The 27,235-nt window shown below is 39.3% G+C and overlaps 3 protein-coding genes across 9 annotated transcripts; 1 reads left to right on the top strand and 2 right to left on the bottom strand.

Annotated features, from left to right (window-relative positions):
- Nucleotides 1–124: 124 nt before the first annotated feature.
- LOC122824310 (copine-3-like) lies at nt 125–14,010 on the bottom strand. 2 transcript variants are annotated; one of them, XM_044104755.1, is made up of 17 exons: nt 13,736–14,003; nt 12,538–12,713; nt 12,242–12,421; nt 12,033–12,107; nt 11,581–11,652; nt 10,760–10,840; nt 10,553–10,642; nt 8,635–8,733; nt 8,440–8,526; nt 7,307–7,366; nt 7,031–7,164; nt 5,746–5,800; nt 5,574–5,625; nt 5,292–5,425; nt 3,260–3,496; nt 3,068–3,182; nt 1,971–2,105 (listed from the first exon to the last, which is right to left on the bottom strand). In XM_044104755.1, exons 2-16 carry the CDS (start codon nt 12,694–12,696, stop codon nt 3,072–3,074), a joined length of 1,626 nt encoding a protein of 541 aa, XP_043960690.1. In that variant the 5' UTR covers nt 12,697–12,713; nt 13,736–14,003; the 3' UTR covers nt 1,971–2,105; nt 3,068–3,071. The 2 variants fall into 2 exon arrangements, with proteins under 2 accessions (XP_043960689.1, XP_043960690.1); XM_044104754.1 differs by lacking the exon at nt 3,068–3,182 and having other exon boundaries at nt 125–2,105; nt 13,736–14,010.
- Nucleotides 14,011–14,128: 118 nt separating this feature from the next.
- LOC122824311 (copine-3-like) lies at nt 14,129–22,869 on the bottom strand. 6 transcript variants are annotated; one of them, XM_044104757.1, is made up of 16 exons: nt 22,747–22,869; nt 21,791–21,954; nt 21,508–21,687; nt 21,347–21,421; nt 21,145–21,216; nt 20,979–21,056; nt 20,794–20,883; nt 19,051–19,149; nt 18,884–18,967; nt 18,381–18,440; nt 18,160–18,293; nt 17,167–17,221; nt 16,356–16,407; nt 16,132–16,265; nt 15,391–15,624; nt 14,129–15,202 (listed from the first exon to the last, which is right to left on the bottom strand). In XM_044104757.1, the coding sequence occupies exons 2-16, from the start codon at nt 21,947–21,949 to the stop codon at nt 15,083–15,085; spliced, it is 1,626 nt and encodes a 541-aa protein (XP_043960692.1). In that variant the 5' UTR covers nt 21,950–21,954; nt 22,747–22,869; the 3' UTR covers nt 14,129–15,082. The 6 variants fall into 6 exon arrangements, with proteins under 6 accessions (XP_043960692.1, XP_043960694.1, XP_043960693.1 ...); XM_044104759.1 differs by having other exon boundaries at nt 21,791–21,959; nt 22,747–22,846; XM_044104758.1 differs by having other exon boundaries at nt 21,791–21,959; nt 22,665–22,821.
- Nucleotides 22,870–23,372: 503 nt separating this feature from the next.
- Nucleotides 23,373–27,156, top strand: rmdn1 (regulator of microtubule dynamics 1). Its single transcript, XM_044104766.1, has 10 exons — nt 23,373–23,591; nt 23,944–24,049; nt 24,213–24,297; nt 24,980–25,139; nt 25,309–25,398; nt 25,467–25,522; nt 26,050–26,137; nt 26,221–26,251; nt 26,369–26,502; nt 26,974–27,156. Exons 1-10 carry the CDS (start codon nt 23,454–23,456, stop codon nt 27,010–27,012), a joined length of 927 nt encoding a protein of 308 aa, XP_043960701.1. The 5' UTR covers nt 23,373–23,453; the 3' UTR covers nt 27,013–27,156.
- The last annotated feature ends 79 nt before the right edge of the window (nt 27,157–27,235 follow it).

Here is a 27,235-nt window from a genome sequence, read left to right as displayed (position 1 = left end):
AGGCTATCCTCAAGCAATGAAAGATTAGATTATTTTTAGACCGTTTTCACCATTTCACAAGGAGTACCAATTGCACGAATAAACCAGACAAACAAACTCTTTCAAAATTATGTTGTTTTTTTTATTAACCTGTAAAATGCTCAGCTTTTTTTGTTGCCATTTTAGCAAATGTAAAAAGAACAGAAAAACAGACATCCAGCGAGCTAAATGTTTTAGTATTTACTTGTAATATAGGAGTGTTCTATTGTTTTCTTGAGGCATGAATTGTAAGGCTATTAGGAAATTGACTATGGATGGTAATATAGAACATCTAACTTTTTACATAAATGCCATTGTGTATCTGAATCACTGTAAGCCTTTCTTATATACCAATTGTTAAATATTTGGTTAAACATCATAATAAGTCAGTAATTATTTGATCATCTTGATTTTATAGACTCAATTTTGCATAGGACAAAAATAGAACAAAAACAAAATACAGGCAGAATCAACACATATAACAAAGACATATAACAAAGCAAGACAAGTCAAAAATTTGTTTTTACATTTACTAAATAAAATGTACATACAGGGATAGTTGGACACTTGTTAAGACAAAGTGAATGTCTTCTATTATGTGCATATGTTTAGTATATAAAACATTTCCTCTATTAGGTCTCCCTGATTATGCTAATAAAGAACCAGTCCACTCGCGTAGAAGCACCAAATGATCAGTCAAATTAAGCATAAATTTGATTCAGTACAAATCATTATTAATAGTGACATATAGCTGATCCATTCTGTAAACATTTGACAAGCTTTCGCTTTGAATCCTAAAACCTATTTACATTTTCTGGGACAGCATAACATATAAAGACCCACAAGGAAGTAACTGCAGTAAAATGGGGATTAAGGAAAAAACTACGTTTATATCATCGGACTTCAGAACTGACAGACTGAGGAGATGGCTGATATTAGCTGCCTTGTTCTTGAAAAATATATACATTTATTCAAAACATTTCATCTATCAATCAATCGAATCATCTAAAAGTGGTAACCTTTTTTAGATGTAGGTCATGCCACCCTGGCAGATGGAAAACTACGACTGATAGTAAGTCAGAGCTACTAACTGCATTTATGTTGTTCTTTAGGTAAATGAAATTGATATGATATTATATATATATATATATATATATATATATATATACATATATATATATATATATATATATATATATATATATATACATATATATAAATGGAGAGAGAGGGAGCGAGCGAGCAAACAAATAAAGACTTTACTTACAGAAGCAATAGTTGCCCTTTTTAAACATTACAGTGCAAGAAACATAAGGGTTACAAACCTAATATTGTAGTTCTTAACCAAAGTAGAAACAGGCATTTGTTTTACTAAATTTATTTGGCGTTTTTTCTTTAGTTAAACTAAAATAATTTAACACATCTTATGAGAAAATAACGTCTGTAAGTATTTCTGTGTTTGTTTCTCTGTAGTAACGCCACCTTCAGTTTACTGTGTGTGCTACTCTGAGATGAGACAAGATACTGTTTGCTTCCACATACAGCAAAACTGTCTTTAATAGTTTCTGAAGGGCTAGTTTGATTTAACACTCTAACCATGGCAAAGGAGACACAGCGGAAGAAAGATATGCAGTGATGCACCTCTATTGTGACACAGGCAGAATAGAAGTGGGCTGTAGATGCAGGTTAAAGGACAGTGCAGGGGTACAGTAAGAATGTCAGCAAATATGTGTAATGCCATAAGATGTCTCGTTTAACGAGGCTAAACCTGGGAAATGTGAGGATTATATAAAACTGCTGCAAAGTGTTAACATACCGTAACATTTCCATCCCTCGGCATAGGCCATGCTAGGTTAGGTTCGAAACACTGACACGCCTTAACAAAGAGGCTTCAGAGTTGAAGGGGACTCGTCATTTTTTAGGAAGAAGTTTGGTTGTCAGCATGCATCACTAGGGGGCGCCGATGCCAGGAGGTCAGAGGGAGGATCGTTGCTGTGAGGCGGGCTCAGTTTCATGGTATTGAAGAAGCCCGCCACCTGGCCCGGCACTTCTGCCAGGACGGACTGAGCAAGAGCTTCCTGAGGACCCTGGAGAAAGGAGAAACAGGGAGGGTAACCATAGAGGATGGACAAATACATAGGCTTGATATACGCAATGTGAAAAAAGCAAGAGAATAAGCAGCTAAAGAAAGGCAAGTGTTAGCATTGCCATCCATAAAGTTGGAACCAGGTATTTACATAGATTGCAAAAAAGAAGATTCACTGACATTGTTACCATAATGTGACTTTCACACTTTTGTTAAAAACCATATTATCTTGTGTAAAATACTGAATTCAGCACCAGAATGAAAATTTGGGCCAATGTAAATTTGTGACGTTATGACAAATAACCAATATTTTCCAATATCATGCATAATTATTTTTCCAGACACTTTTGACGCAGTGTGAAAGTGAACACAACACCTAAACTGTTACTCTGCTTTAGTGAAACATCCCATAATCCTGTGCTGCACCACATGGCCGACCCCCTCCCATCCTGAAACACAAATGGCAACGAGATGGAGAAAAACATCGGTTGTTAATCAGCCCAGTCTTACTAATTGGACCGATATCTATGAGTTAAAAAATTACTAACATCGGCTGATACCGATCCTTATGCCAATATATTGTGCATCTCTAATTGAATTTTTAAAAATTAACAGAAAGAAACAATTATAGTAACCCAGACCCACATAAAACAACAAAAAATGTCTGACGTAAGTGAGAACCAAAGGACATGTCTTTTTCTACACTGTATGAAAATATCTGGTTACAACTATAATTCTTCTAATAAATGCAGCTTCAAAGAGATCCAAAACTTGATAATGACTAGGTAGCTAATTTTGCAAATATTATAAACAGACAGCACATGATTGCATGCCAACCGGGTTGGATCAAAAGTTGGGAAAGGACACATTACTACAGTGTGCAAGCGCGTCGCTGTGCAGAGGACAAAATGCAGAGGAGAGAGGAGAAAACCAAGTTGGGAAAACAGGATAGGATAGTCGTACATGTCTAGGAAGGACAGGGGTCGCTGGGGGGCTTCAGGTCAAATAAATTGAAAAAGGAGGCCACTTGGTCAGGCAATTCTGCCAGTACGCTTTGTGCGAGTGCTGCAGTGCCTGCCTGAAATTAGATGTGCGACACTTAAAACATCGTCCGCGGTGGAACACGTCTGCATGGTGGAGCGTGCCAGAGCTTACGTTTTGGAACTGCCTGAACGGCACGAACTGCACGATGTCCCTCATGGCGGCCTCGCCGGTGGCCGAGCGCAGGACTCCGTCGTCTCCGTCCAGGAACTCCATGGCGCTGAAGTCCGCCGCTCCCACGCCGACGATGATGATGGACATGGGCAGCCGCGAGGCGTTGACGATGGCGTTGCGCGTCTGATCCATGTCGGTGATGACTCCGTCGGTGATGATCAGCAGGACGAAGTATTGCTGCAGGAGGAGAACAAGTCAGTAATCTAATAACACCATAAACAGAGAAACAAAGAAACAATGCGCTATGCTACGGTTATGTTGCTATGGATACAGCAGGTCACTGGAAATACTAAATAGCACACTGGCTTGTAAAAACAGAGGAAGTGCAGAGAGAAGGGACTTTAGAATACATGCAAATGCAAATTTTTGAACAAGTTCACACATTCATTGTGGACATGAATGTCACATTAGTCTAAAGATTCCCATGATTTGTGCATTTAGTTCATTTTTTAAACTTCAGCTATGAAAAAAAAGCAATTTGTTCTGACTGATCAGATGAGTCAGACTGTATGTATCATTTTGTAAAACGATACATACAAAATGACACATTTCGTGCATAACAAAATGATACATAAGTGATGCATACAGACTAATTAGTCAACACCCACATACATATCTATCTATCTATCTGGATGATAAATTGTCCCAGAAAGCTTTGCAATAAACAATAGTAATGTATTGTCATGATCTTCAATTAATATTTTCATAATGGCATAATAATGAAAGTTTGCCCTCTCGAAGACTAATAAACTTTAATTTTGTACATAAGACTCCACACTGGAACTGGAAAACATTTTACATATGATAATAAAACAATAAACTAAATGGATTTAAAAGCGCACACATAATAAAAACCATAAATAAAATTGATTATGAAGTCTCTAAACAAAATTGTCCTTTGAAAATGTTAGTTATTTGAATGCAATCAATAGATGAATTGTTCATTTGCTTACTGCGATGGACTTAACTTAGATTAACATTTGGTTAAATGTTGTCTGGGTTGCAACATTTTGCAGTCATACAAAATTAACTGATATAGATTTTTTAAACTGTTTGTTTTCCTAATATGCACCAAGCTACAAGAATGTATGAAAACCAGTTTTGATGTGTGATTGTGATCGCTGAGATCTTCCAACACCCAGAAACATTCCAGCTGTTCATTGGAGGTGAAGTTAAAGAACGTATTAGAAAGTATTGCTGCATGAGATGGGAGACAACGCAGATTAAATTAATGGGACAGTATTATGTGTTTTCCAGGCACATAGTGCCATTTTGCAGCATAATCAAATCACTATGTTCACTTCAGTTGTTAAAAAATGCTTTATATCAGATATGACAAAAAAAAAATCTACTTTGTAATTTAACACCTTGAAATTGTGCCTCTGCTTCTTTAAGAAACTCCTGCTCTTTCTGAAACTCCGCCTTCAGGAAGTCATCACAACATGGCCCAACCCTTTAGCAACATTTTTACTAGCGTTGCACTGCTAAGCAGAGGCCCTGCTCCCCCAAGTGTTTGCTAATTGCTGATGGCTAGTCTGAAGGAGCCGAGCAGGCGAGGCAGAAGCTCAGAAACTGCAGCTCTGAGGAGGAGCTTCGTTCTCGAAGGCGGGGCTAGGTCCAACCAGATGTTTTGCACAGCTGATTGGTTGCTATGGGAGATTATAGGATTTCTCAAACATGCATAAAAGAATCAAGGCAACACTGCAGGTATGTTTTTGATGAGGGAATAACATTATAACTTGATATAAATTTCAATAAAGTCAAGTTAATATATAATACTGTAATTTGACATCATCATGAAAGAGGACATTAGTACACACAACTTTTCAGATTTTCCTTTGAAAAAACCTCTGAAGACATTGTTTGTGTTGGTCAAGCATGTCGAATCTCCAGAAAATACATTTGAGTTTGAAGTTCAGCCACTATAAGCCTTTCAACTATTGCAATTAATTAAACATTTGTTGCAACTCACAGAGGCGGTTTGCTGCTGTAAGGCCTCTCTGCCAAAATGGGCCACGTGATTGATGATTGGAGAGAAGTTTGTTGGACCGTAGAGCTTCACCTGAGGCAGACACTGCTGATAGGCAAAGATCACTCCCTCTATGCCTGCGAAACCAGACGAAAACAGCACCGAAATCATATGGGTCACGCAAACAATCTGGATCTCTTGTTTCTACACATCAGCATGTAAATGTAGTACATCAAGAAATAAAGAGGAAGCCCCAACACGATAAGGAACTTATCGAGGTCTTACCTGCACAGAATGGATTTGAGGCGTTGAAGTTGATGGGGAACTCATGGCTGACCTGCAGACGAGCAACTAATTATGTCAAACGAACGTGTCTGGACAAGGTACACCGATTCAGGGCGAAAAAAATTAAAAAAAAATTTTTTTTTTAAAGTATAAAACAGCTAAAATCAATCACCTGCCATGTTGGAGGAAGCTGAGCGCCAAAACCAAAGGCGGGGAACATCTTGTCACTGTGGGAAGGAAGTTATACAAGAGTGTTGCTCATGGGGAGTTAACCAACATGGAGGACTAAGACATACACTTTCCCCCGGACATACTGCAGTGAGTGTCCCATGAGTTTTCTTAAGAACTTCATTCAGAAGGACGCTGGGTTTGGTTCACCTCTGCTGTAAATCGGTCATTTGTTCCATTATTTCATGCCCAACAGAGCGCACAAGGAAGTTTACCCATGCATTTGGAAAGTATGGGGAGGACCTGAGGGAATGCAGTTACTACAGCTGTATTGACTTTTCCAACCTCTGCTGCGGCGACTTTAAGACGGAGGGTAGAAAAGAGGAACCACGATTGATCAGAGCTGCTCTAGTTGGACCTGACTTCCTCGCATTTATTCTCTATAGCAACAAACATCATTGCTTATAACATCTCGTCGGCCACTTTATTAGGGACACCTACTGCTACTACCAGGGTTGGCTCCCTTTTGCCTGAAGCACCATCTTAAATGTTGGTGGTATTGGCTAACTGAGATGGTCAAAATACTCCTCAGATGTTTTGGTCCAAATTACCACGATGTGACCTCTGAAGTGTATGGAGGTCCAAACTAGGGGGGGGAGGGGGGATCACTTAAAAACTATATAATAAGATCATTTAATGTGAATGTTCTATGAAGTCAATGCATTTACAAATAAACGTCCCGTTAAATAATAAATATACCTTTTAAAGGATGAAATATGCATATGATTGTCATTCTTATTTATTAAATAAATAAACAGAGTAATAATAATTCCAATTATTTTACAGGGGTCACCATTATACCACCAACTTGAACCATAATCAATTTATCTCAAATTCTGACTTCTTCGAAACTTCTGAATGTGCAGCTGAAACTGAAAATCATTGTTTTTCCGACTTGCTATTGTCAAATTTTGGTGAACCTGTGTGAACTGAAATCTCTACACACACACACACACACACACACACATATTAATATATATACATAAACATTTCAAACCATTTTCATTATCCCAGCAGATCTACCCATAGAAGGCTGTCTGCTGCTAGCAACATGAATGCAGCAGCAAATCTACAACAGAATGGCTAAAGATTGAGAATCAAGGTGTTGCAATCACGGTCAAAGGGCAGATCCTTAACCTGACCTCTGCAAACAATTGCACAACGCGCCTCATTTTAAATCTGAATAGGTTTACCTTATGGTTTACCATGCATTCAACGAATCTTTTTACCTGTCATAGTCCTGGATGACGTTACCGACTGCCCAGATCGCTGCCAGATACTCGTTGTAGCCTTGAGGGTTGATGTAGTGTAAAGATGTGGGTAAACTGGGATTCCCATTGGAGCCCGTGAAATCAATAGCAATCTGACCCCAAGCATAAACAACATCACCGTTAAAAGTTGTCTTTTAAAAAAAAAAAAAAAAAAAAAAATCACCCAAACACAATGGGAAGTTTTGTCAATATTTACTAGATATGAAATAATTTTCAATAGATTGTAGTACTCACCGTGAAGTTAATCTGACAGCCGCCCATTATGTAATCCAGAAATGTGTATTCCTTCACTATCTAAAATGAAATAAAGGAAACAATACATATTCTAATAGTCATAAACCATAGTCATAATAGAAAACTGCATCTTCCATTTAAGATTTTCATACTTCTTCTGGCTCAACTTTAAGGAAGGAATGGAGGTAGAAAGCCAGGAAGTAAGGAGTGAAGGAAGGAAAGACGGGTACAGGAATTAAGGAAAAAAAGAAAAGCCACAAAGAAGGGGAGGAAAAAATATTTGGAGGATGGACTTGAGGAAAGGAAGAGGGAAGAACGCAACAGAGAAAAGTTTCAAACACTGAAACAGGGAACAATTAAGTCAGGAAATAGAAATATTCCTCCACACTCTGATTACATTTTTTAAAATGTATCCAGACCTGGAAAATACAGAACTCAACTTCACCCTTTAGAAAGAAACCTTAAAGTAGCACATAGTTGTCAAGTGGAAAGAAAAGTCTACGTGGTTTTCAAAACTTTCTGCATGTGTCAATGCGAAAGATGGGCATTTGTACGTTTTTTCTTCACATTAGGATTATGTTGTCCTAAAACATGTTAAGACAAATAAATTAGGTATTAACATTTTCACAGCATTCCAACAGTAATGATACAAAGTAGTGCTAAAAAAAAAAAAAAAGAAAAAAAGACCATTTGGCTGCAAACAGCAGGACCGCCACCAGTGTTGGTCACTAGCACTGAAAATTATAGATGGGTATTTTCTTGACAGGTGTAATGTAACACACACACACACATCCTGTCATTTATCGCCAGTAAAATTGAGCTCCTGTACTTTGCAGTCTTTCATAATTCAGCAGAATAAACTATTTATGGGCCGAGTGAAAGTGAAATGGATCTCTTACTATAAAGATTCCTTCTCACTCGTATTCCTGAGCAGATTCAGATCTCCTCATTAAAATTAGTTGGACTAATATATGTTTAAACGTGCTTGCTTATGTTACTTTATTTTATTTTATTTTCTGTCAGAGTTGGAATGCCCACATATGTTTTAGTCATGGGATTATGATGACTTTAAAATCATATATTTATTTTCTTGCTTTATGATGTTTTATGTCGTATGAAATAGCAACAAATACCTTGCATTGTTTTATAATGATAATTCCAGAGTTTTTGTATCCTTTCTTCTTCTGCTTCTTCTTGCTGTTGATGCATTCAAACTCAGCCTGAGGAGAAGAGACTCAAACCAGTCAGGTTTCACCGGCACCTTTCGCTTACTAGGTATTTTTGTAACGCGTCGTGAAAAAAAAAACAAAGGTTTAAACTCAACTCACAGCGTATGACTGACATGCCTGCTGTATCTGACAGAGTGACGTGAGGAAGGAGCCAATGAAATCGTGAGAGCCGCTGTTGTTGTGGTCGTAGCAGTCAATCTGGGAGAGACAAGAGGGTCGGGAGGACCAGGACAGAGTCTCACTAGTCTTTAGTATCGTCAATTAAGGCAAGCGGGAGGCAGAGCAGATGAGGCAAGAGCATGAGGGTGATGCATTCAATGTGACACTGATAGTGAAAATCTCTAGCAGAGAGAGAGACACACACACACACACACACACACATTGTTGGTGTAGAGAAAACAGAAGAGCGCAACACAGAGTATGAGGCGACCAGCAGAGATCAGACAAGCTAGGAGAAGCTACAGCCTACAGAAATCCACGGCTAAGAAAGCTGATGGTCATTCATCTTAATGGAGAATTCTACCTATGGAGAAACTGGTCCATTGGTTCTCTTACCAATTTAGTGTTTAGCCATATAGCTAGCAGGTAAAACAAAGGAGCTGCATTTTGACTTAGATTTGAAGAAGAAAAAAAAAAGTTCAATTTAAACGTCAAAACAAAACTAGCAAAGTAAGATTTAGTTGAATTTTTAGCAAGTGGAAGCAGAATAAAGCTATATTGAAGGAATGAAGTTTGTTGAATTTTTTGTTTTTAAAACGAAAGATTTAAGGTTTACTTTAGTTTCAGATTTTTTTGTCCTCCGTGTAATTTGAGGCCCCGCCCCCACGGCAAACAGAGCCAGACGTCTGGAATTGAAAAGAAAACCTTGTATCTGACAAGTAACGATCTTTTTTTCCTGTTTCAAATCTTTTTGCTTTAATTTTATTTATTTATTTCTCAGTTTGAATTGATTATTTTATGGCCCCAATATAGTTCCGTAACACAGGGTTTGGTTAAGTGTCAACATCCTTTGGATTTTTTCCATGTGTTATGACCAACACAATGTAGTGTGTAATGGTACAGTAGTAGAAGTAATGGAAAATTTAATTTATTTAAAAAAAAACTATATGTAGATTCAAAGAAGGTTAGCAGCTAGCTAGAAATAGCCACAGTCACAGAATGCAATAAAGACGTCTGAGCACGATTCTGAAAAATAAACTACATAGAATATAGAAGATTAACTAGTCCAGCCACAACAAAATTTAATATGTGTGATTAACACATTTAAGACCACTTCAGATTTAAAAAATGAATTTAAGACATTTTAAGGATGCGCGGACACAAATGGCAAAAAGAAAAACAAAATTGCTCCCTGGATGTGAAAAGCTGGTAGAGACATAAATCAAAAGAGTTGCTATGGTAATTTTAGCAAAAGTTGTTCTACAAAGTATTTACTCAGAGTACATGTCAATCTGAGAAGTGTGTACAGTTTTTTCCCCCCATTTTCCATTCATGTCCTACATTGCGTTGGTCTCATAAAATACTGACGAAATGTGGAAAAATACAGTGCGAGTGCTTTTGCGGCGCACTATAACTAATATGAAATTTCCAAGTTGAGAACAATTCATGAATGACTGACCCAAACCACAGCATCATCTCATCACAGACTAAAAACAGGCGAGTTCAGCAATGGACCAGTCTCCTCAGAAGCGGGTGTGTTCCTTTAAGACGGATGTGGATGCATCGTGGACTTCAGCCGGTCCGGTCACAGACACTGCATCCTTCAAGTGAAGTGCACTCACTCACTCTGCTAACAGTTAACTCACTTGTTGTGCTGCCTGGAAAGCATCTGTTCCATATAAGTGTGCTTTAATGGAGTTAAAAAATGGACATAAAACAAACAACACGCATTTCTTTATTTGTAAACGTAACAGAACATGTCCAGGGGACTTGATTTTACTCAAGAAGAAGCCTCAGACATTAGGAGATTCTAGCTTCTTATCTTTAGAAATACTGCCTGAGGTTGTAGTGTATGTACCTTTATAGATTTTTCCACGTCACCGTCGCAGAGGGACTGCATCGGGATTCTGAATGGCTTCCATATGGGGTTTAGGTTGTACTTCACCACCTGAACCAGAGAAATTATTTTAGAAAAACCATCACGGCTGCAATGTTTGGTAACGGTGCACACTTTAAACTTAGGAGTAATTAGTTCACTATCACAAACAGCACTTTGTGTCTGTACCTCGGTCCTGTGGGCCAGCTGCCATCCAGTTTCTGTCTGCTTGTAAAACTCCAGGAAAGGGTCGGACTTGCCAAAAAAGTCCTGGAAAAAACAGAGAGCCGTAGTTAACTTTGTTTTAACCGTAGCAATGTTAAGACTTCCAAATGTAAGTCATAAACTCTTACATTATGACAAATGTTGGAACAGAGTTGCCAATATTTATTTCTCTCTTGAAATTGTTTTCAATAATCACCAGGACCGAAACGATTAATCGGATTAAAATAATTATCATGTTATATATATATATATATATATCAACCCTAGCAGAAAGGGTTAAACCTTTCAAATGTTGATGACTATATGTCCTTTACTACATATGATCAAGAATTCAATAACGGAATATTATTTTTTATTTTCTTTACTTTAGGAAATAAAATGCTTATTTTCATATTTTAAAAATAATAAAATGAGTTGTAAGCTTCCAACACTGAATGCAAAATGTCTTAAATGCAAGTAAGTTTGTAGAATGAGGCAATATTGTTTTTTATCCGATTAATCGTCAGAATAATCAATAGATTAATCTATAACCAAAATAATCATTAGCAACATCCCTAATAATTACTACATCAATCAGTTGTTTCGGTTTTGGGCTACATTTTTGTGCGCATTACACACCAGGATCTGATCTAATCATGAAAGTCACGATGATGCGACGACTCATCGTCAATCATCTGCCTTTAATAATTCAGTATTGACAAAACGATTTGGTCAAGAGTTTAAAAATTCAGCAGCAGAGTAATCTGACCAATCGGCGAGCAGAACAGTCAGTTAGTCATCCAAACCTTTTTGTCCAATGACCTGGCAGCAACTTCCAACGCCACCACCCTGTTGTCGTTTCTCTCCTCTGCACAAATCTAGAAATTGGAAAAAGAAATAGTACCAAAAAGACCCCACAAAATCAGAAAAATAATTCCCATCCCTTGACCTTTTCCACATGTTATCATCCCCCAGCTATAAACTTCAATAGACCTCATTGAGGTTTTATATGGGGGCTTTCACACCCTCATATAAAACATAAAACCACTGTGTTTATTTATTCTGTTTATGAATCTTTTATGTTTGATCTCTATTGAACAAGTCACATAAGCAGCTCCAAACATGTTTTATTTTGCACAGAGGGCAGAAATGGCCCACTTGAACTGCAGCGGTTCCAGTCACCTACAGTGAGCAGCAATGCTCTAAAAGCAAAAGAGGTGAAGTACGTTATAAGTTTTTATCAATCAAATAAGCTCACGGTTATCGTTCCTTTCCCTGCTGGCGTCTTGTCTCTCTTCACAAGAGGTTTTGTAAGTTTTTTCGAGGACACAATCTGAGCACAGAGTCACAGGAAGTCAGTTTAGTAAGAGTTGCTGCAAACTCTAGCTTAAAATAGAAATTTCTACGTTTTCACAAATCAAACAAGACGCACGAAGCTCGATAAGTAGCTGACGTTTTCTTTCTGACCTGTCCCAAGGTGCACTCAAACTGTCCCAGGAAGTCCGCTTCTTCTGGAGTGCAGTTTTCGCTGTCGATGTCGTACACTTCAAACCTGAGTTTCTGCACCGTCTCGAAGTAGTAGTCGAGGACGATGCTCTTGGAAAACTTGGGATTCAGGCAGTTCTGGATTTTCTCCGTTCGCCCAATCTGGCGCAAGAGACGGTAAAAAAGAAAAAGAAGAGAAAAAAAGCTGCGTCGTATTACAAAGTCCAGATCTTCTCCGCGAGCAACGCGACGAAGGACAGAAATAGCCGAGCGCTCACCTCGTACCAGTGAGGACCCGAGGAGTTCAACTGGAGCACGCACATGGGGTCAGACTTGGAGAAGGCGTCCATGTCCAGCAGATTATCGCAGGCGATGCTGAGCGCCACCTTGGTCAGGCAGTCTGTGGCCTTCGGTTGCGGTGCTCCAAATGACGCCATCGCTGTCAGAGGGAGACCTTCAAAAAAAAAAAAACAAACAACAAAAACATACATGTCAGAAAATAAAGACAAACATTTAGTGTAGCTCTGGCCACACTGAAGTGGGGCTTATATTGAACAGGAAACCAATAAGAGAATGACGGTCTAATGAGCTGATGCTTCAAAGTCTCTGTTCAGTACAACAGTTTATGTGCAACAAAAATCATTACAGCTTTAGGAGGGGAGGGGGGTAGAGAAATCTTCTGTGATGTTGTGGGTCTGCTTCTCTTCCATAAAAATGTTATGAGAGGTGAAATGATGAACTCTTTACAGGAATAAAGGAAGGCCATCAAACAGAAGTGCTGGCTCTGTTGAATCATATTTATGACATCACCAATGTCAAACTATATGAGCAGTTGCTGAGAGGTTTAATGTTTTACTTTCAGTTAGCAATGCTATAATTATTACGAATCTGAACCTTTTTGATAGACAGAGATGCCTGCAAACAAGATTTAGCCAATAACAACAAGAAAGAACACCAAAAAAAGCCCCCTAGCATGGTTTCAAAAGCACAAACACCACAGAACAGAGGACTTGTATAGAAATGTTATATTAACTAGACGGATATTAAAGGGCGTAGTCGGTAAAAGTGCGACAGCATTTTCCTCTGCAAGTCCAAGAAACTGAACTCTGATCAGTTAGCTTATGTTTGTGACAAACTGCTCTGGTTAATATTATATTTTTAGAAGCAAAGCCGACATTTAGCGCTCTGCAATTATAGCCAGATAAACATTAACACTGTACGTGGTCAAATGGCTCCTGTGAATAAACTCGAAAGTAAGCAGATAGTAGTGAAACCCCTGACACGACGGGATATTAAGTCGAAACTGGCCGCTATTCCCAATCAGTTTGAGCCTCGTTCCTTAAAAGCGAGCGGTGCCATTATAAATGCACACATTTCAGCGCTGTTTTCTTTTCTTTTTTAAGAACGTTTCACCCTTTTTTTATATAGTGAACAAAAATGTAGTTATGCCAGTTGTTCACTTGGGTAATAACATACCTTTTCTCTAGTCGTCCGTCCTCCGGGAACCCAGCAGAAAGAGACTGAGCTTGGCTAGCTAGCTGCAGGATGGGCGGTGTTCTCCTGTCATCGACGGAACCAGAAACACTTTGACACCGGGTCGCTCCTCCACCTTCCCCGCGGCTTCCAGTCACCACATCTTGTTCCGAACCCACAAACATAAGATAATAGTGCACACAATGCACGGGTTGCATAATATTTACACGCTCACTCGTACTCGTTTGAATATCCCGTATTTCACGTGACACGTGTGCTGTACAGGTGCGTAAGTTACATTTATATAGGCAGGGGGGGCTTTCCCAGAATCATTAAAATAATTTTTTATTATTCGTTGTCCAGACTGGCTTTTCCATCCTGAAATATAATCTGTATTAGCAACTTTGCAACAGTACAGTTATTTTTCTCAGATTCATCCCAAAGGATCAACAGTGTTGATTTAAAACCCTTGTTTTTTTTGTTTGTTTTTGTTTAACAGGTCTCTCTTAATCCTCATAAAAGCACAAAAATAAAATATGAATGAAATTATAAAAAATAAATGTGTATATCAACATTTATTTTCATCTTATGTAGAATAACTCTGGCTTGAGTTAGCCTGTCTTCAAAGCTATTTGAGCCTGAAATAGTTGCAGCAAGCACAGACGTAGTGGCTACAGGAGATGCACACGAAAGTCCTGTCGCAGCCTGTTCCGTCTCCAAACCCCAGTTCAATTAAGTTTCATAAATCCTTCTTTTAATTTACTGCAAAATGGCAGAAAACACAAAGATTCCTGTATCACACTCACAGTCAGACTCCTTGCACTTGGACTTATTCTTATTTAAATATACAGGGGTGGACAATATGGTTGAAAAATGCATCCATTACAATATAAGGCTTTCATATCAGTCAATATTAATAATTATTGATTAGGGTTTTTTTGTTTGTTTTTTTTTATCTAGCTTTCTCTAGAGTTGTACTCATTTTCTCCTTATACTCCACATTGCAGCTTAGAGGCCAAACCTGAAACTGCAGCTATGCAAATGAATCCGGATGTTGCTAGGTAACCAAAGAGCAAGTTGGCTAACTGATGCCGCCAACACACACATTAAAAACAATAAAAGAAATGTAAACAGATGCATTGAGGATGGAGGAGAGGCTGTCTCAGTTATTGTAAATTCTTGCAGATATCACAACGCTTTGCTTACGTCATGAATTGATTTAAGGTCAGTCACAGAGGTAGGTGTTGTGTTTTTCTTTGAGCTTTTTTATGCTAAATGAAAAACTGGAGGAGATGCAGGAAGGTGGTTCTCAGTCCCAAATGACATGTTGGGTGGCTTTGACTCTTCCCATTAGGACGGCTCAGGCACGCCGAAGACGTTCGGTGGTTTTAGCTTGTAAGCGTTGAAGAAGGACGACACCTGATCAGGAAGCTCTGCCAGGACGCTCTGGGCAAGAGCCAAGCTGTTTCCCTGCAACAAAACAACTTTTTTAAAAGATATTTGCTGGATTGCAAATATTTATGATAAATTCTAAATTGCCTTTTTAAAAAGAAAAATATACATTTGTGGCTCTAAACAATTTTTTTTTGTTTTGGCTTAACTGAGGGCAAAAATGACCTTTTGGACCATGGATCTGAAGGTTCTGACTCGCTGCTTACATGGAAATGTCTGAAAGGCACAAACTGGACGATGTCTCTGGCGGCTGCCTCCCCCGTGGGGGACAGCAGCAGTTTGTCGTCGCTGTCCAGGAACTCCATGGCGCCGAAGTCCGCGCCGCCGACACCCACTATGATGATGGACATGGGCAGACGGGACGCCGCCACAATGGCAGCGCGCGTCTGGTCCATGTCCGTGATCACACCGTCTGTGAGGATGAGCAGCACAAAGTATTGCTGCGCATGGACACAAATAAAGGGACAAGACAGAAATTAATAGCTTTAAACTTATTTTCCAGTTTCTACTCAACAGTCTACACTTTTTTCTTTTTTTTTTGGCTTTAATGAACACTTTGGGAGACAAAAAAATGTCTTGTCAGAAATGTGAAAATCCATGAATCAAGAGATAAATTCGACATACTTTTTTTTTAACTTTACATCATTTTATTACGTTATTCCTTTATCAAAAACATTCCTGGAGTGTTGCCTTGATTCATTCATGCATGTTTGAGAAATCCTTTAATCTCCCATGGCAACCGTTCAGCCTGGTTGGACCTAGCCCCGCCTTTGATGACAAAGCTCCTCCTCTGAGCAAAGTTTCCTGGCTACCAAGCTTCCACATTACACAGCAATCCTGTCCCACTCAACTCCTTCAGACTAGCCAGCAACAATTAGCAAACGTCACTACATGCCTGGAAAGCACATAACACTGCCCCCCTTTAAAGTATCAAAATGGTTGCCTACCGACGCGGCGTTCTGCTGGAGAGCTTGTGTGGCGAAGCAGGCCACGTGGTTGATGATTGGAGAGAAGTTGGTTGGACCCCACAGCTTCAACTGAGGCAGACACTGACGGTAGGCCTGCACCACTCCCTCTATCCCTGCAGCACACACACATTCACACACACGCACACAATCATCTCAGGGTACAAGCCAGCACAGCTGCGATCGAAACTCGACGAAAGGTTTACCTGCACAGAAGGGATTTGCTGGATTGAAGTTGATGGGAAACTCGTGAGAAACCTGTCGGCGTGAGATTAAAAACGACATGACACAGCTGTCTCTGCCGCACAGGCACATGAAGAAAGAATGGAGATCAAGTGTGTCCAAACTGAGTCAAGATTAAATTTTGACTTCTTATTTTTAATCAGGCGAAAATTATTACAGACACATTAAAATCTTATGTTGGCTCTAGCAGAAAGCACTTGAAAATCAGGCATTTAAAAAAAAAAGATCTCCATAACAGGGTGCTTCTAATGACTTTATTAAACTTGGCTATGTACTTTTCAATAAAAGTGACTCAAGTCTTCTTTTCACTAATAAGAATTGAAAAAAAGAAGGTTCTATTATTTTCAGTCGAGATCTTTAAAAATAATTTGTAACGTGGATCCCTTTTCTTGTTTTGTATTTTGGATCTACAACAATTTACACATCCCTTCCCAACACTAAAAGATCAACTGTTTTACTTGTGTAATTAAATTTTTGCAGCTTAGTTTATCTTTGTGCAGATAAAATAAATAAATCCTTTTACTGCCTTATGTTTTTGCTCTGTGAGTCCTTGTGACTTTATGGTTTTGGGTCCAAAAGTTTGGACACCCCTGGTATTGACGGTGTTTAGCAAGAAAAGAGCTCTCATGGCTACATACACAAAGCTAATGTAAAAACTCAAGATTGTTAAATTGAGCTGAAATATTCTGCTACATCTGAAAAGCAGTTTTATTTAATAAAACATGAAGTATTCTGAAAGATTGTCAGGTTGACTAGTGTTTTTTTTTTTTATACCTGCCATGATGGAGGGATCTCAGCTCCAAATCCAAACACTGGAAACATCTTTGTACTAAACATAAAGAAAGTCACAGTTAACATTCATCCAGTCAAATCTAGTCCTGTGGAGAGGCAGCAAAGTCATTTATCCACGTGACACACTGCTGCACAGGAAATGGGAATGGGTTTTACATTCTGTCATGTTAAAACCACATGCTTTCATGTATTTTATGGAGATTCTGTGCCATGGATTATCACAAAGTGGCTCACGGTTGTGCAAGAGAAAGCAATATCTGCATGGTTTTCTGCAATATATCGTTTTCTTCCTAATATAATGGCCTAAAAGTCTTTTTTATTTCACCAGAAGTGATTTTTTTTTTTTCTCATAAAAAGTCTTTTGAAAAGATAGAGGAGGTGATTTTTTTTGTGCTAATATTCACTTTTGGTAGAAAGGTTCTATTTTGGAAAAGAAATGACTTAGGGAATGTCTGCCAGCTTTGTAGGTCTAATTTGTTTATGTATATTTCTTTTTTTACCCATGGTTCTTTGCAAATTTGGCTTAAGCTCAGTCTGATGGGATGTAGAGTCTGTGAACACAAGTTTCCAAGTTTTCCCACAGATTCTCAATTTCAATTAAGTCTGTACTTTGACTAGGTCATTCTAAGCTATGGTCTAAACCGGGGGTTCCCAAACCTATACATATCGAGTTCTTCCTCCCAAACAGCATTAGCCTCTGACCATAAACTCCCTTAGCAAACCTACAGACAATGCTACAAAATATGTAGACAAAATAAAGATGTTAACTTTTGGAATGTTTTTCCCCCTCCCACTCACTTTTAGTCATTATTCAATAATTATTAACTGCTGTGTTGTAAATTCAGATTTTAGTCAGCCATTAAACTTCTTCCCCACATTGTGATTTTGTCTACACTGATCTTAGCTCCTTTCCGAGCTTGGTAAGAAAAAAAGTTTATCAACAATGGTTACAATTAAGGACAATATGCAGTTTACCTGTTGTAGTCTTGGACAACGTTACCTACAGCCCAGATGGCCTGCAGGTATTCGTTGTAGCCGTCAGGGCTGATATAGTGAAGGGACTGAGGGGACATGGGATCGCCGTTAGAGCCTGTAAAGTCAATGGCAATCTGGCCGCAGAGACGGAGAGAGAGAGAGAACGCAAAAATAAAAGAGGATTCTGCAAGACCAGACCAAGTAGTTTATGCCAAACTCACCGTAAAGTTGATCTGACATCCTCCCATCACATAATCCAGGAAGCTATATTCCTTCTCTACCTGAAAGACGTGACAGTGTGGTAAGATTTGTAAAACGTACATCAACAAGAGTAACCGGGAGTCGTCTGAAATTCAACGCTCAGACTCTTGAGACCCGTTCAGACCAGATCACACCCCTGTACGGTTTTAGCAAGCTTGACGAGCGACTCAAATGAGACTGGATTCTGGAAAATTTTGGGAAAACTTTGTGTGGAGTTACAAAGGCTCTTCTGGAGGCTGCCAAATAAGTTCCCTACTACTGAACCACAGTGATGATGCAAATAAGCTACCATCAGATGGTGCAAAACATTTCAGCATCACATTTCATAGATTTTTTTTTTTAGGGAGTCACCGATGTGAAAATTTGGGTCAATATCAATGTCATACTGGACCTCCCTTTTTGACATATTCACCTATATTTTCTGTATATTATATATCTTGTTTGCTTTTTTTTTCATAGTTACCTGGCAACGTTTTATGCAAATGATCCCAGAGTTTTTATATTTTTTGTTTCTCAACTTTCTGGAGTTAACGCATTCAAATTCCACCTGAAGATGAAAAGAGACGACATATTAATCTTTGTAAACCATAAATAGTCCCAAAAATAGAAAAAGTCTCGAAAATCTCTCACTGGTGACAGGTGTGTTCCTGCTAGCATCTCTGCTAGCGAGGCCCTAAAGCTCCCAATGAGGTCGTGCGAGCCGTTCACGTGGTGGTCGTAGCAATCCACCTAAGGAGAAGAAGAAGAAGAAGAAGACAAAGAAGAAGAAGGCTTTCCTCAAAAAGAAACATTGTCATATTAAGCTTCAGTGTTATGCACGCTTTATCATATTATAAGCAGCAGCGTTACCTCAGATGAGTTCAAATGAAAAAAGGAAAAGGGAAAAAGCCCACCTTCACACCGTCATCCACGAATCATGCATATGTCTTTTCAGCTGGGTGACAAACACTGCCTCTTTTTAGGTTTGGTAGCGTTACACAACGGAAAAAAAAGGAAAAGAAAGTGCAATACAGCATGAATTAGTAGCATGTGAGAGAAACGAGTCCATAAAAGCAGCAGACATTTTTGTTCAGAGCTTTAGGTCATTAAATTAATAAAACATATTAGTTCATGTTAATATGGGTCATTTTCAAACAACAGGCACATATAGTCAAGATCAAAAGTAAGCACACCTGCTTTTTAATCCTAATATCTTACATATTTTTCAACAAAAATACATAGTAAATGTTGTTCATCAGAAGCTGTGAAGATTGAATAAAATCCATAAAGACTATAAGTTTATCTGTGCTAGTGTGACGATCTAACACTGAAAACTTAACAAATGCAACCTTTACTCTGACGATATTTGTCATGTAGAGGGAAATATATTGAGAAATAATTAGCAAAACTGCTCGTGTCACAATAAATAAATTATAAAATATTATAAAATATGCTTTGCCTTTTTAGGATGATCAGAGGCACGTTTCACTTGTAATCTCGTTTCCCTTCGACGTAATTATGTGAAGATGAGGAGACAACGACCCGCGATTTTTTATTTTTTTTTTGGCAGAATACATGATCTGTAGAGAATAATGATGAACGCTCAAAGATATGCTGCAACCTTGAGAAACTATCGTCACATCTAAGTGAAGAGAAAGAAAAATTTAACTTTTTTTTTCTAGAAACAAAAATGTGAAATAATATGTGACGTACATTTATAATCAGCCACCTTTACTCTATAAAGCAGACTGCCGTCGAAACTCAAACAGAGTCTACATAAATTGCAAAAGAGGAAGCAGAAAAGTTGGGGTTTAAGCTAGGTGTGTGGTGGACGCGTTGAACCGGGAGCGAGGGTACATAAGGAATGCTATGCGTGTAAACATTTCCTGATACTTCACGGGAAAAAACCGCACCGTACCCAGCACCGCGCGCTCGCCTAGCGCGTTGTCGCGGCTTCTGGTCGTGCACCTTTCACCACTTTCACTCAAACTGGTCTATTTGGAAGGTGCTCTTGTTGAGCAGGCCCTATACATTGGCATTTATATAATGAGTGCTTAGTTTTGGGAAAACACGGAACTGACGTTTACGTCAAATGTAAACGTCACATCTTATGCCCGTCTCTCGCGTACTCAACGCTGACAGTGCTAACATACATTTGTTGGTCTAGCATTTTGCTAACTCAATACATAAACTCAAATTGAAGTTTATATTTTTTAAAATATATAAATTCCTAGTGTTATAGATTGAAAACTACAAAACGATATTTATTCTAGGGTTGTAAACATCTATACAAGGCGTGTCAATAAACATGTTGATGTTAGTGTAAAACATTACAAATAACTGAGCACTTTACTAACTTTTGCCATCACGGTAAAATGTAAGAGAAAAGACTACCTTTATTAGTTTTTCCACATCTCCCCCACAGAGGGCTCGCAACGAAACACGGAAAGGTCTCCATACTGGGTTCAGGTTGTTGTGAACAACCTGCACAAACAAGAACAAACGCCGTTGCTTCTCCGACTTTGAGAAGCAACGGCAACCGTCCTGCGGGTGCATGAAATCCAAATAAATATGTTTACCTCTGTCCTGTGAGCCAGCTGCCATCCTGTTTCTGTCTGCTTGTAGAATTCCAAGAAAGGGTCGGACCACCAGAGAAACTGAACAACATTAGAGGCATTTTATCACATACAGGACAAAATATGACGGCTCGAGTAATATGAAACTCCAAAACAAAAACATTTGTACCTTTTTGTCAAGCCTTCTCGCTGACACTTCAAAGTTTGCCACTCGTGTGTCCGTTATTTCTTCAGCACATATCTATAATTCAATTGACACAGGGGTACAAGCTTATTTGTAATCTGACTTACTGTTTTGGCCACAACCCAGTACAGTGAAGTATATTATAAAGCATGTTTTAGATTGTTGGATGAGCCCTGGGTTCACGTACAGTAATAGTCCCGTGGCCTGCAGGTCTCCTGTCCTTCAGCAACAACTGTCTGGTCATCTGCCTGTTGGAAACTATCTGGATGTAAATAACAAAAACAACTCTGTTGCTTTGAAAAAGTAAAAGAAACTGATTTTTTTTTTCCACACATAACTATAACTCACCTGACCAAGTGTACATTCGAGTTCCCCCAAGAAATCATCATCACTCAAGTCATACGTACTATTGTCGATGTCATATACGCAAAACTTCAGCTTCTGCACCATCTCAAAGTAGTAGTCAATGACAAACCTCCTGGCAAACTTTGGGTTTAGGCAGTTCAGGATCATCTCTGTGCGCCCAAACTGATGGGGAAAGATTAATCACGTCACGTCGCGTTGCTCAGGATGAATTTGTCGTGAGAATGTGGATGACTTTGACAATCTCCCACCATGACCCAACACAGACCTCGTACCAGTGGGAGCCAGAAGTGTTGATGTAAAGGGCGCACAGGGGGTCCGACTTTGAGAAGACGTCCATGTCCATCAGGTTTTCACACCAAATGGTCAGCTCCACCTTGGTGGCCAGGTGAGTGGCCCCGGGAGCCGAGGCAGCTGCTGAGGCCATTCCACCTGGACTTGTTAAGAAGACAAACTGCTGTTTAACAAACAAACAAGAAGAATTTCTTTCTTTTTTTTTTTTAAGGATTGTATTTATTTGTTTATTTTGCTCTAGTGGGCTTTATTTGACGGTGAATTGACGGGAAATTGGGTTATGAGAGAGCGACACGCCGGGAGTCGAATCAGTGACGGACTGAGGTCTCCTACATGCGTCGCCGCTCCACCATGGCCAATAAATTCAGGTTGCTTAATTGATGGTTGATTGGAAGTGTACACCATATATATTCGATTTAAAAAAATAATAATTGAAAACCATATATTATCTTCTTTTCTTCGCATAATTATGCATTACCTTTGTTGTAAAACAACTTAAAAATTCCTCAAAATACACTTAAATATATAATTTTACTGCGAATTACGTGGAGAATCTACATGGTTAGGAAACTTGTTGCACAATAGTGTTGCCAAAACTTATTTTCCTCAGTGACAGAACTACATGACCATATAAACAACAACACTATATTTACTCTAAAAATAAAGAATGGACATCATTGACACATCAACCAGGAAAGTGACTTTGTTTTAGAATTTGAACTTTGCATAGACAGTTCCTGTCTATGCAAAGGTTTCATCAAACTGTAATATCATTCCTAAAGACTTTCTAAACACTACCATCACTTGTCAACGTCATATTTAGCTGCTGTACAGACACACTGCAGTACCTTGAGAGGGGTGTGGCGACCAACCAAAACACGTTACAATCACTTGCAGTATCTACTCCTTAGAACATGGAGACTTACTCACATTAATTTACCCGGTCAGCACCTGATATAAAAGCTCTTGATCCAACAACTTATTTCTGCTTCGGCCGAGTAATGAAAACTAAGGTTTATCTGACAGCAACAGCTGGGCGAGTCGGTGTGGGTGGAGCCACCTGCTGATCTTTACTCTGATTGGTCAAGTTATAACCACATTAAACCTATCAAACCCGATGACTGTGGAAAATTAGGAACAGTGGGCATTTTAAAACAGCGTCGTAGTGAAACTACGATAGGATTTTTTTAAAAAAAAAATTCTTTTTTTTTTTTACAAATTAGCTTATTATTCAGTTTTAATAACCCGGAACTCTTAAGGTGTTTGCTTGTTTCTCATCGGTAACAGAGGGACGAGCAGAGGCTGTAGTCAACGGGATGCATTCAAGAGTGTCAACACTTTGTTTAGTTGGAATTTAACACAAAACGTCCCACCTGCTGCCGTATTTAAATTGAACAACAGTAAGTAATGCATGTGAAGTTGTACTTAGATATATATTCAGTGAAACTAGGGTTGTTATACTTAACAACCCGAGTTAGTTTTAGGGATATTTGTGTTGTTGTTTTTTTTTTAAACCAATTAACAACGTCGAGAAAGCATTTGTGCTCTTGAATGTTCATTGTTTGTCTCTGCTCGCTGCTGCCTGCGTTGACATTAAGCCGTGTAGTTCCTGCTCGTTGGACATTTGGATCTGACAGATGATGGCTGGGAGGGTTTTAACGCGGTTTGTGAACAGGAGTTTGCTGGAAGTTGCAGTCGGCGCTAAAGGCGGAAGGATCAGGGGGTCGAACCGCTTTTTCCGGACAAGTGCCAGCTGGATAGTCGGTGCTCTTGGTGTAAATACTTTATGCTTTGTTTCTGACTGCTCAGCTGGCAACCTCTCTTAGTAATACAGAGGTTGCCAGTCACTCTCATGGGGTTGATGTAAAGTGATGGATGATGAAAGTAGATCAAAGTTCACCAGGGCTCTTTAATCGTGTTTGGCATCTAATAAGTTCAGGAAGCAACAACGAGAAGTTCAGAAGTGCATGACAAACGTAATCTTCAAGATAAAACCAAACTTTATTTTCTTGTGAACACCTATAAAAATAGGGTGTTCCTTTAGGTCAACTAGAATACCAGCCAATAAAACACAAAATACAACATTTTGTCCTTACCTTTGGTTTTCTGACCTGTTCTTGTCCACAGAGTAGAAGAGCAGCATTCTTGCTGGGGCTCCCTGTACTGTCTGGTCTAAGTTACCAAGCTCTCCGTAAGCTGCAGAGTTCAGCCGTGGTCTGCGCTTTAAATAAAGGTAAATAGCCACACTGTGGGTTGGATGTGGTGGGGGTGGAAAGAAATGTTAAAAGTCTAAGTGATTTTGGAGTGAAATAGACTCCGTACTTTTCGGCTGCACCTCCACTGACAGCAGGTGTTGAACTATAACAGCAGGTTGTCATGTTTTGTGTCTGGGTTAGATGAGGTCCTGGAGCACGCAGACTACCTGTACAGCTGCGCAGACACAGAGAAGCTCTACCAGCTGCTGCTGCAGTACAAGGACAGGTGAGCCTGAACTGCAGCCACTCGTATTCAGGCAAATTTCAATAAACAAGACTAAATTGAAAGATTATTTATTTTTGGTGATTCAATACAAGATGTTTATAATATCCAAATATTACAGCTAAACAAGATCCAAAATTCAGGAGTTTTTCAGAAAGTATGAATACTACACAGAAATATTACGGCCTACATATTTATGGAGGAGACTGCTTGCTAATTTGACGGTCACTGAGACCAGCCACACACACACACACACATAAAAAAGGCTAAGTCATATGCTTGGTCTTTGCTGTATTAAAGCAGATCAGAAAGTTAAGTGGAAGGAAAAAAAAGTGCTACAGGAAGAGCTTAACAAGAAAGGGATACCTGCAAACTTGAGAAGAGCCACCTCACTCAGACGTATCCAGGATACGGGAAACATCGGCCGTTTTCCTTGGATTTAGGGAAACCAAACAACGTCAGGAGGAATCTGGTTTTTAATCCTGTGAAAACTTAATTGTTCTACAAGTAAAGTTTGACTGGATGACAATAAGGTTACCCTTTTGTTGTAGTCGTTTTGTCAATCCAACACCAAAGGGGGGCGCTGTATCAACTGATCGTAGCACATGGGTGGACCAAAAGTTGGGATTTTTTTTTCCTGGTCAGTGTGGGAGATCGTCACGCAGGTTGTGTGCTTCCAATGCAGCGAGGATGCAGAGTTCCTGTGGAGGCTGGCCCGGGCGTCTCGGGACCTGTCGCTCCTGCCCGACACAGACACCGGGAGGAAGAAGCAGTTGACGTTTGAGGCCTTTGAATATGCAAAGCGGGCTCTGGAGAGAGACGACAAATGTTTTGCTGCACACAAAGTAAGTCGGTTGTTTCACCGCAAGAAGTGAAAATGGTTGTTTTTTTTCCTTAAAAAAAAAAAACAATTATGTTTTTTTTTAAGGAAAATGTCGTTCGGCGGTGTATTCCCAGTATGAAATATGCTTGTTTTTTGTTTAGTTTTTTTTCCTTCCCCTTCCCTTTACTCAGTGGTACGCCATTTGCCTCAGCGACACCGGGGAATTTGAGGGAGTCAAGGTTAAAATTGGAAATTCATACATCATCCGGGAGCATCTGGAGGTGAGAACATCTGGGTCACCGTCTTAAAACAAAAGCGGTACATTTATTAATATTCTTCTTCCTTCCAGAGGTCTATTGAGCTTAACCCTAAAGATGCCACATCCTTACACATTCTAGGTTACTGGTGAGTCTTTTTTTCGTTTTCGTCTCTTACTCCAATCATCGCAGTCAAATTTAAATGGAAGTGGATACAGCCTAGGAGGATAGTAGCATTAATTAACTACGTCTCAATTTATAATGTGTTATGTTTTTATGATTTAAAACACTTTGAACTCGTTACTGAAGTGTGTTATACAAATTCCACCACCATTCTTTGAAATGAAATTAAATCAGGCTTATATAAAATTATATTTTCAACTGTCAAAGGGTTCTCAAAGACGCTTTACATAAACGTAATGATGGCAAGCTACTGGTTTGCGGCTAGTAGTGCTTTTTTTTTTTTTGCATCTTTCTATTCTCCTTTATTCTGTTCCACGGCTGAGACTTTAAAGTATGAAACACCAGAAATTGACGATGATTCAGTTGTGCACAGTGCCAGTTCACATGTCTTGAAGACTTCATCAGATCGTTTGATAGTTTCTGACGCATTTCAATCCAGGTAGAGCTGATGGTCTAGTGAAATCTCATCCAAGACAATTTCTTCTTCCTTAGGTGTTTTGCTTTTGCCGAGTTGCCGTGGTATCAGCGCAAAGTGGCCGCTGTAATTTTCTCAACACCGCCTACATCTACGTTCGAGGAGGTTGGACTCTTTTCTAAGTTTTAGCCTTAATCAGTCACTGATCTTTGATATCTATGAATGCTAGTTTTATTTGCGTTTTTCAGGCTTTGGAGTTCTTCCTAAAGGCCGAGAAAGGTACAACAGCTTGTACTCTAATCATTGAGCAGCTCCTGCTGCCTTTAGCTGAGAGTAATAATAATATAGAAACATTCTAAACTTAAGCATGTCTTCTGTAATCGTTGGTTTGTACAGTCGACCCAAACTTCTACAGCAAAAACCTCCTGATGTTGGGAAAGACCTACATCGCCATGAAAGACAAGGAGAAAGCTATTCACTGGCTTACCAGAGCTAAAGAGTATCCCATTCACACACTGGAAGACAAAGAGGTATAAACACACACAGCTATTGTACTATCTTGTAAAAGTATTGACACTCCCTGAATGTTTAAAACCTAAACCCAAAAGAGAATCTGTAGCAAGAGTAGAAAATTGCTCTTCACAGGTATTCTCTGTCCGATCGGTAATTAGGAATAAAACATGGTTCTACAGAGTGTTAACCCACGGGGCGCTGAATACATTTGCAAACCAAAGTTGTCGAGAGTTTCTTGAGAACTGTGGTTTGCAACATTGTGTTTTGGTTTAACAAAATGCTAAACCACGTCTCCTTTTCCTTCCGCTTCAGTTTTGTACAGCATTGTGTTCGTTTGTTGCATGAACTCCCACAAAGTTATGTCAAAGTCTGCGGGTTTAACTCGACAAAGTCCAAGGGACATGAACACGCGAGGCGTTGTACGACTGGTTTGTACTGCATGTGGCCATTGTGATCGCGTAAACATACCAGCACGTGTCCCTCGGCAGGTCCACAAAGAGGCAGTGGAGCTCCTGAATCAGCTCTGATGACCTTCTGTCCACCTCTGCTCCGCGTGCCACAGGAGGCCTTTGGACTCGAACCGAGACAACAAATGAAGAATCCCAATAGGATATATTGGTATATTAGTTGCTTCACTGGGACTCAAAGCAATAAAGACAAAAAAAACCCCCGTAGATCTAGCTTGAATTTTCTATGTGCAACCGCTTCAAGAAAAATGAGGCATTAAAGCACAATTAGAAACCTAATTCT

This window comes from Gambusia affinis, linkage group LG21, assembly GCF_019740435.1.
Source record: "Gambusia affinis linkage group LG21, SWU_Gaff_1.0, whole genome shotgun sequence".
In the NCBI taxonomy this organism is placed as follows: Eukaryota; Metazoa; Chordata; class Actinopteri; order Cyprinodontiformes; family Poeciliidae; genus Gambusia; species Gambusia affinis.
The sequence above is the reverse complement of the archived record's forward strand: the minus strand, read 5'-3'. Positions and strand labels throughout refer to the sequence as shown.